Below are 10,829 nucleotides of genomic sequence, written 5' to 3' on the forward strand. Positions count from 1 at the left end.
CCCCCTTTTGCGCTTGTTACAGGATGACTCCCAATTTCAAGGGATTAAGATTGGACGTAGAAAAATACAATTAACAGCTTTTGCTGATGATATTTTATTATATGTATCAAAACCTGCTGACTCTTTACCTCATATCGTTCAACTTTTGACGTCTTTTGGCGCTGTTTCGGACTTTTGTGTTAATTGGTCCAAATCAGAGGTTCTTAGACTGGGTACGGGCAGGGCCGGCCCGAACCTAATTTTTTTGGTAAGCGGATATAGATTTTGGCGCCCCCTAGTGAAATAATCCTGATTTTTCGGTGCGAGAAAAAGGCTATTTATTGTACCCGTGCAGCGGGGATTATTGTCTGTGATTAGTCACGGGCGAAACCCTGCGGCTAATTGAATACCCCCCATAGGCTACGCATTAAAAAAAACATTAGCCCCCATGTGAAAATAATTAAACACACACATAGGACCCACATGAATATGTATGCAGTCCTTACACAGCAGGACCACCCTGGGTGCTAAGCTGCAATTATACCCAAAGATACATACTCAGGGAGAGGGTGACAGGGAGAGGGTGATAGCACTGGGTTACAGGGAGAGGGTGACAGCAATGGTTGACAACTGGTAGAGGGTGACAGGGAGAGGGTGACGACAGTGAGAGGGAGACAGGGAAAGGGTGATAGCACTATGTGGCACGGAGAGGGTGATAGCACTGGGTGACAGGGAGAGGGTGACAGGGTGAGGGTGACGGCAGTCGGTGTCAGGGAGAGGGTGACAGCCAGTGGATGACTAATATACAAATCAGGCCACACATGTAATGCCCTAATACATTATGCCACACATGTAATGCCCTTTATAATGCATTATGCCACACATATGTAATAGTAAAGTGTATTTGTATGCCCAAGTGCTCTAGAACCCATTTTCTTTGTGGTGGGAGCAGCTCTAGGTATAGGAGGTTACCACCCTCAATTACGTATTAATAAACAGATTAGTTCTACCTTAGCGCTCAGACCTATGTATAATTTTCCTATAAATAATGTGATTAAAGTCAAGGGGCGGAATTCAATTGATTTCGCGGCCCGCATCTCCCGTCTAAAGTGACAGGAGATCGCGGGCCGCTATTCAATTGCTGATCACACCCAAAGTGGTCGGGTTTAGCCGCGTAAAACGGCTAACCCCGAAAAAAAGTACTGGGCGCGATCGTGAAAAGTGCCGTTTGGGCGCCCAAACAGGACACTTTTCGCCGATTTCAGCCTGCACCCCTCTGGGGCTGCGAGCTGAAATTGAGCGCTAGCAGCTGATCGCACCCGACAGGAGCAACAATAGAATAGCTCCGTCGGGCGCAAAGGGGGGAAGAATCAATTGAATTCCGCCCAAGATATCTTAATGAAGTTTTGTATGTTTATTACAATCAGAGAGCTTTCCCTTGCATATTTGAAGGACTATCTTTGGACATATTGGGGTAGATGTACGAAGCCCAGAAGCGGTATCAGCGCACGTTATGTGCGCTGATACCGCTTCTCCCCGATGTATGATCGGGGGTCTGGGCGGTAAATGACAGGGGCGCTATGCGCCCCTGTCATTATCGGCGCTGCTATCTACAAGATAGCAGCGCCGATAGCCTGGGCTATGTACGAACGGTCATACCGCATGACCGTTCGTCCAGCTGTAGCTGTCGTTATCGACAGCTACAGCCTGGCGCTAGCCTATCCCCATAGCAGGGACAGCGCTGTCCCTGCTGAGGCGGCTGCCGGCTCCAGGCTGCGCGCGGGATCTCGCGATACTTGCGAGATCCCGCGCATGCTCAGTGGAGCCGGCCGGGACAGAGACACAACGCATCAGCACTAGGCTGATGCGCTGTTGTCTCTAGCGGGTAGCGCCGGAGGGGGGAGTTAACGCTCCCCCTCTCCGGCCGATGAGATGTTTATACATCTCATCGGTAGTGCTTCCTGCTTCGCCTCGGTAAAGAGGAGAAGCGGGTAGCGTTATAGCGGCACGGTAAGTGCCGCTATAATACATCTACCCCATTGTACTGAAGTACCGGGACCAAATACAGCATCTGATCCCGTTTCCCCCTCATCCCTTCCTACCCCAACACTTAATCACAGTTGTCCCTGTATTTCCTTGCACATTCCCACACACCCACCCCCTCCCTCTGTTATACATTTGTCCACAAGTATTGTCCTGTTTAATGAGCGTCTAAGATTAACATACTGCAAGCCGGCTGACATTCAGAGAGCACTTCATTCATGCTTTTTTTTTTTATACATTTTATTTAATTACCATTGATTTTTAATATATAAACACCATTTCTAATTCTAACCCTATGATAATACAAAGATTGTAATAAAAATACAAAACTTCTTTAAGATTACTTGACTTTAATCACATCATTTATAGGAAAATTATACATAGGTCTGAGCGCTAAGGTACAACTAATAACTGTTTATTCACACATATGTAATGCCTCCCCCCCCTCTCCTCAGCATTTCCCTGCCTCCTAATCCTTCTCCCCCTCCCCCAGCAACTCTCCGCCTCCTAATCCTCCCATTCCCCAGTGACTCACCTGCAGTGAGTCCCTCCAGGCAAAGGCAGCTCCTCCGTGTCTTGGTTCTTCAGACTGCTCCGTGTTCTCTCCCCTGCGTCCCAGAATGCTAGGCGCGGCCGCGATGACGTCATGCGGTGCGCCACGCACACAGGCATTCTGGGAGCCAGTGGGAACTAGAAGGAGGCGGTGGTCATCATGGTGCCGCTGGATTAGCCGCGGCCTGAACACTGTCGGTAAATTAACAGTACATGCTGCACTGTCAATCACCGATAGTGTTCAGGCCGCGGCTGCGGCGCTGGCGGGCAGTGCAGCGGCTCTGCTTTGGTGGACAGCGGCGGGACTCCGGACACAGCGCCCTTGCAGTTTGGTGCCGTACGCGCCTGCGTACCTGGCGTAATGGGCCGGCCGGCCCTGGGTACGGGTAATTTTCTTAGGGGAGGTATTGGTACTATACCATTGACTTGGAAATCTGACCATATTACATATTTGGGTATACGGATTCCTAGGAAGTCTGGACTTTTATATAATCTTAATTTTACTACTATTATTCAGAAAATCGCTGTGGAGCTGGAGAGCTGGAAATCTCTCTCTCTCTATCATATCTGGGGAGGGCCAGTTTGGTCAAGATGGTGTCGTTCCCTCGTCTTATGTATTTTATTCAGGCCTTGCCAACGATGCTTTCACCTAAAGATATCCAATATGTAAATTTTCTTTTTCGAAAATTTATATGGCAGGGAAAAAAAAACGCGCATAAGCTTGCTTAAGTTACAGCAACCAGTATATAACGGTGGTGTTAATTTTCCTGATCTCTTGGCGTATTCTCAAGCAGCTCAATTGAGATACCTTAAGGAAAACTATGCTAATACTGATCTTGAGAGGGAATTCTTACAAGGTGAGGATTTAATCCCTTTTTTGCATCTTCACGATCAGGAGGTCCCTTCCCTGGTTAAGGAAAATCCATTATTGTGGAGTACTAAGAAGTTATGGGTCTGGATGAGACATAAACAGGGTGTTAACACACACAAATCATTATTCCTTCCTTTCTTAACTAATCCAGATTTTCAGGAGGGGATGGCACGACACCCTTTTAATATTTGGAGGCTAAATGGGGTGTTCAATATAGGTAACTTGACAGCTGACCATACCCAGAGGCCGCTCACGTTCCAGGAGGCTACTGATAAATTTCCTGTTTTGGCGGCGTATCCAGTGGCATTTCTTCTTGCACAACACTACACCAGCTCAGTATTAAGATATTTCTCCCCTGTGGATTGGCAGATTCCAGTAGACGAGATGCTTAGGCAACCACCATCTGTTGTGAAGGCAATCTCTTTGGCATATAAACATTTTCATACTATTTTGGATCACTCCACTAGTCAACAGGGTCTAACAAGTTGGCGACAACACCTACCTGATCTTCAGTTGGATGATCTATTGCAGGCTCATACTAGATCATGCCAAATGTTATCCTCTTCAATGTATAAAGAGATGTTCCTAAATGTGATTCATAGAACCTACCTTTCCCCTCATAGAAGATTTTTAATAGGAGTATCTGACACTCATAACTGTTTTAAGTGTGGTGAGTCATATGCAGACCTATATCACTGCCTTTGGTCTTGTCCATTAGTTCGTAGGTTTTGGGTACAAGTGCGTAACTTCTCTACTGAACATTTAGTTAATTACCTACCCTTAACCCCTGAATGGGTGCTTTTTGGTATGTCTCCAAGAGGTCAAAATATCTCCAGAGGTGAGAAAAAATTGCTACTTGCAATTAGAGCGGCAGCCCGTAAGTCTATCTTACAGATTTGGATTAACCCTGAATCACCATCTTTGTCACTATTTAAGGCCAAACTCTTATCTATTCCGGATGGAGTGGGTGGGAGTGATGATGGAAAGTGAAAGGAAGGTGGAACAATTTTTTAGTGTTTGGGAGAGTTATATTACAACATTATCTAGTGCTGTTAGAACACAACTTCACGGTTCATTCTCTAATACGGTTTGGTAAATGACACGAATGGCAGAGGGTGATCCACCTATTGTCCTCTAATTTTTCAGCCATTGATATGGGGTGGGGGGGGGAGTGAGCGAGCATAATTTCCTTTTTTGTTTTTAATTGTTTTATTTGATTAACTATTGAGATGATGGTGTTATTTATTTGTTATGTCTATTATATACATCCTTTGCGATAAGATTATTTTTAACCATATGGCTAAATTGTTTTTCAATATTTACATTATACGGTAATGTGATATGGATGACGACTCTATTGTAATATCTGGATGTTCTTGAATTATGTGTATCATTGTCATCTTAATGTCATATGTATTTTGATTTTATGATTGTTATATTTTGTTGTATCATTTATTGCTTCAAAAAATAAAGATGGAAAAAAAAGTAAGAGCAGACTGCATGTGAGTTTTGGGGCTTTCTAGAAGAATGCTAGCTAGATTAATACTCCCATAGCTGTGACACCAAAATTGCATGAGTTTACAAGTGCATTTCTTTCAAATCCAAAGCAAATTATGAATAATTGTATAGTATATAGTAATAATAATCAAATATATTTCCCACTTATATGGAATATTAACCTACGGTAATGTAAATATATAGTAGAGATGTGTGCATGTTTTGGTTTTGGCAAAACTACCCTCAAATGTTATGGTTTTTGTTTTGGCAAAAACACCTTTAAGTGTTTTTATTTGGATTCGGTTTTGACTTTCTTTAAAATTGATAAAAACAGTTAAAATCATGTAATTTGAGACTGTTTACATGCAATCCAAAACCCCAGATTTGGTTATAAAATCCTAGTTCTGAACTTACAACTGACCTGAGCTGGGACTCTGTTCTACTCGGAACCCAAAAAGTGATCCGAGCCAGGGCTTGGTTTGACACAAAACCCCAAAATACGGGTGTGTTCGTTTTTCAGGAAAACCGAACCACTCATCTCTAATATAAAGCGGATGTCTATAATTTTGAGTACAGGTATATGACAGAAATGCTACAGATGTTGAATATGAAACATAGAACCATTTAGAGTACTCCGTATGATACAGAAAAAGCAATTCTATTGATTCATGTTAGTGAATATACCATTCTGCAGCAGGGATTGTGCATCTTTACTATGTTGTTTTCTTCAAAGGCTATTATGTGCAATATACCAAGCATTTCTATTACTCTTTTTTTTAAAGATAAGATGCAGTGCAAATGTGACTAATAGTAACTAATTGTTCTGATTTAAATCTAACTTTATGTTATTCAGACATATGAATGAATCCAGTCAATTCTATGATTCATTACTAGAAGACTTGGGATGGAAAGTCACCTCAGACCTTCAGTTCCAAGAGGTGAGAATTACAGTATAGAAATAACAATATACCTTCTGACCCATGTGAAGGAGAAGTACATGGGGGTGGGGGAGGTGCAGTAACATTTAATTTTCAAAATTGGGTAACAGCCAAATAGGGAGCATGAGCGTGTCATGTTAGGGAACTTAAGTGTATTACGATGGGTGCTTCTGAAGCAATCGGTCACTCTTTCAATCCTCCCTTACCCTGAAGACACCTCTCCATTGCTGCCACACCTGCTCCCTGCTCTACAGTACTCAGCTGTGATGAGCCTGCAGAATGGCAAAGAGTACATCAGGGGTAGGCAAGAGACAAGATTTAATGTTAACATGCTGAAATCCACCCAATGCTGTATGCTAGATGCATTGGAGATTATACAAAGGATAGAAAATTAGTCTTCATAATTGAAGAGGTGGGATGAAGGTGTTATGTAACAATTCTCTGAATAATTACCTTTTTTAATGGATGATGGATGATGTGTTATGATCTAGGGATCATAGTAAGTAACAATGTTATTTTAAATGTTGGCAGTCTATTTACTGATATATGTTGTGGATAAAAGTGCTGTGTCCAATTCTTAAGTCAGCAAATATCTCAGTAACATATCACCTACTCACCTCTTCAATTATGACATTATCTAATTATTGTGTGCGCAACATAAAAATATTTTTTGTTTCTGCTGCCTTTTTTTTACTATCATTAAATGAGACCTAATCCTACACTATGTAGATAAAAGTGATTGGACACTGACAGTGACACTGACTGATTTTATTGACATCAGTACATTGTAGGTCCACCATGTGCAGTGATTACTGCAGACACCCTTCTTGGCAAACTGTCCACTAGTTCCTGGACAATAGCAGGCGGTATGTTATGCCATTAGTACAGTGACCAACTGTGACACGGAACAAGGTTGAGTTGGCATAAAACGCATTCGTCACTCCAACTTGTCCCTGAGGTTTTCAATGGGGTTAAGATCTGGACTTGAGCTGGCCGGTCCATCTGGGTAACTGAATTTTCTGTATAACAGTCCAGCGTCACCCTGGAAACATGACAGGTGGCGTTATCATCCCGATAAAAACATTTGTTGTTTCCATAGAACTGCCACAATGTAGGGAGCACAGAGTTACAGAGTTACAGCTCTATATTTTACACCTTCACGAACACGGGTCTGCTGCAGGAGCACCCTATTTCGCTTGAGCAGGGGTGTCCAATCACTTTTGTCTACATAGTGTATATTTTTATTTTCACATTGTAACTATCTAATATAAAGGAAGACATAACAGTATAAACCCATTCTTGTTTTAGGACAATACATACTTTCTTTCTACCATGGTAAATTTTGTTACATAGAAATATATTCCCCTGCACTATGCAAAATTAAACACTGAGAATTTGAAGTCTAGCGACTCTATAAGACAGTTAAGCAATGCTGTGTCTGTGACCAGGCCTACTCCATCAGAGGGTCCAGTTGCTGGAACAGGTCCATGGTTCTGATGGGAAAATAAGAAGCAAGTCTTAAGGTGCGTACACACGCAGCGATTTTTTAGACGACTGAACGATAACGATATCGTTATCATTCAGTTGTCCAAAAAATCGTTCAGTTTCTGCCCCAAAACGATGGACGATAACTACCAATGCGCACTCCCGTTTGTAGTTGGTAGTTATTGTTCATTGCCCGACCCTCCCATCCAACCTGACGATAATCGTTCTTGATTTCGTTCAATGTTTCTGCTCAGTGTCATTAACGACACTGAGCACACCCCTGCCGGGGACACACAGGACGATTTCGTTCATGGAGCGAATCGTCCCGTGTGTATTCACCTTTAGATAAAATATTGTTTCTCAACTTTTAGAAGCATTTCTTATTGTCCCCACTGACAGCTTTTATATCCACAACAAATCTGTGGAAAAGTTGGCACACTTTATACCACTACCCGTTCCACACAATCCAAGTCTTATCTGGCCAAGCCACACTTCTTTGAAACAAAGCTCACCTATTTTCATGCCTCTTTCAGCCACCAAACCTCTTGACGACTGGAATGCATGGTCACAGTGGAGGTCAGTGTACAAGTGTGCCGGGAATCATCTACTAGCTGTAGATGTGCCTTCAAACTGTGCCATCAGTTTCTGAAAATAGCATGACAGTGTGCACTAGTAAGATTAAATCTGCTAACATCAGTCCTTGCACCATAAAGCACCACAGATGTCAATGCAGGATTTTTATTCTTAATCACAGCCCCACTCAAGGCACAAAGCATGTGAATGTCTATTTATGATTGAGAGCAATGTCCTCTGATAGATAATGTCATCTCATTTTCTTTACTCTTTAGATTTTGTTTTACATTTGTTCCCCTATTTTTTCCATTTCATTCCCATAAAAGCACCCTGCACAAATGAAGTAAACTGAAAAATAAAAGCGGGGGAAGGGGACCAAATAAATAAAAATATCCTGCGTATCACTATCAATACTAATGCATCCCAGGATCAGCGATGTTTATAAAAAAAAGGTGCTTATATAGAAGTGCCCATATGTCTTTAAACTCTTTTATGAGGATGATATACAATAGGTTGAACTCCTTATAAGAACATTTAACTCCTGAGATTTAATATTTTTCTTGTTTTCAAATAAGAATTATTTTATAATTGTTTTATTGCTTATTTGTGTTTTTACTATAATTAGTTAAAATTTATATAAGAAGCACTGTATGCTGCATGTCACGTATATCACATGTGTTTAATATATTGGAGTGGTAACCCATTTGTACACAGTAACAGTATCATATGTAAATGAGGACCAACTACTGTTATGCACCATAGCCTATGTGGGCACCCATCTGATCTAATGATTGGCCACGCCACCTGTTACTTTGGCAGGTGGTCATGTCCCCTCAGTGGGCCCTATCATTGCATTCACTATTCATGCCCCAAACCGATACCGTTGGCATGTATACAAAATTAAACCAATACCCATTGGTGTATCTATAATGGGTGCAGGGTGTGCAGTGCACATGGGCCCCTGGGTACAAGGGGGCCCACACCGCACACCCTGCACCCAGTTTAATACTTAACTCTCCAGAGTCAAGCGTGCATTTTCCCGAAGATTTGCACATGCGCAGTAGAAGTGTCCCCGGTATCATGACCCAGGTGCCATATTACCGGAGACCTGCGCATGCGCAGTAGAGGTGTCCCCAGTGTCATGACCCAGGTGCCATATTACCAGAGACCTATACATGCGCAGTAGAGGTGTCCCCAGTATCATGCTGGTTGCCATATTACCGGAGACCTGCGCATGCGCAGTAGACTCTGGCATAATGCTGGAGTCTACTGTGCGACAGAGAGGAGGGGGCCCACACGGAGAAGTTTGCACACAGCCCCCTTCTCTCTTAAACTGCCCCTGTCAGTAACTATGGCCCTCATTCAGAGCCGTACGCTCTGAGCAGAGCGCACGCTCTGAATGAGGGCCGGGCTCCATTTTCATGGAGCGTCCTCCTGGACGCTCGTATAGCTGTGGGTCACCACCCACAGGCTATACGAGCGTGCATTGTGATGGTCGCGATGGTCGAGACCATCGCGGCCATCGAATTTGCGAGCCGGAGCCTGCGGTTGAGGTTTTCAACCGCAAGCTCCAGAGTGATTTTGGCTCTATCAGAGCCAAAATCACTCCCACTGACATCACTAGTGATGTCAGTGGGCCGGCTTCTGACGGGAGGCGTTCCCGTGGGAACGCCCCCGTCAGGGAGGCACGCCCCCGGCACGCCCACCAAAGGGGGCGTGCTGTCAATCAACATTGACAGCACGCCCCCTTTGATCGGACACAACGAGCGAAGGACTTTCCTTTGCTCGTCGCGTCTGGCGCATGCGCACGACGGAGCTCCCTCCGTCGTGCGCATGCTCAGTCCATAACATCGACCCACTTGCGAGCGGACAGCCGCTCGCGAGTGGGTCTGAATCAGGCCCTATATTCTTATGTTTAAATAATGCATTGCTTCATTTTTCACATTGTTTTTCTGACTAATATGTATTTTTACCCAAAATTGAAACATGTAGCCTGATCTAGCAGACCGATAACTGAGTACAGTAATGTGTGCATTGTGGTGCTCACAGTGTATGTAATATATTTGAAATGACGGTTCTTCTGTCTGTCTGTACATTTCAGATGCAGCTGTTCATCATGACAACTATGAAGGAAAGTGATAGGGACAGTGAACTACAAAAGCTAGAGATCAGGAGGAAAGACCGGCTAGAGTGGATCAATACTGTGAATACCAAAATTATTGACTGGTTAAAGAAGAACTCACAGGACTCTAGTTTTTGAAGTCTCCAATTTAAAATGTCTGGGATTTTATAGCCGCTTTCTAATCCTGTATATAAAGGTTCCAACTATTTTTCACCTAGACAGAATTCATATGATATATATTTTTTTACAACTTGTGAATACGTGATTAAATTTGTGCTGATTTACAATTTAATGTGTGACCTGGTTCTCTGGTTATAACTGGTGGCTCATCTCATGTCAGGAAACCCTGCTGATGGGTACTGGGAAGCCATTAGGAGCTATTAGCAGCATACATCTTAAGACTCTCAATTGACAAATCGGGACAAATACAGCCCATCCAATTGTGACTGCATAGTGTGCAAATTAGAATTAGTCTTTTTTATAGAGCAGTAACAGCTGCATTTTTAGTGTAAACTTCATTCAAATCTGTATATGCCCCACATTCACTTTTTGGATAAAGGGTCTGATTCAGATGTGGATGGTATTGTACACCTACAGGGAAGTGGCCGTGCTATAATGCATAACTAATATGCTAATGCAGCAGGAGATCTCTGTAGGAAATAGAGATCTGCTGCTGCATCTGCAATCCGAGTGAAGTATCCGTACACACTGCTTCAGCATACCATTGCGACCACCCTACGACGCAGACCCTGGCCTTGGCAGTCCCAGA

The 10,829-nt window shown here is 43.2% G+C and overlaps 1 protein-coding gene across 1 annotated transcript in view; it reads left to right on the forward strand.

Moving 5' to 3' along the window:
- The window catches only part of LVRN (laeverin), a 147,796-nt gene extending 137,465 nt beyond the window's left edge, over window positions 1-10,331 (forward strand). Inside the window, exons 19-20 of the mRNA XM_088477703.1 lie at window positions 5,796-5,880; window positions 10,040-10,331. Of these exons, the coding sequence (XP_088333829.1) occupies window positions 5,796-5,880; window positions 10,040-10,198 (244 nt within the window). The 3' untranslated portion in view covers window positions 10,199-10,331. The remainder of the gene's footprint in view (window positions 1-5,795; window positions 5,881-10,039) is intronic.
- The last annotated feature ends 498 nt before the right edge of the window (window positions 10,332-10,829 follow it).

The sequence above is a fragment of the Taudactylus pleione genome, unplaced genomic scaffold (assembly GCF_031769625.1).
Source record: "Taudactylus pleione unplaced genomic scaffold, aTauple2 ptg000202l, whole genome shotgun sequence".
NCBI lineage: Eukaryota > Metazoa > Chordata > Amphibia > Anura > Myobatrachidae > Taudactylus > Taudactylus pleione.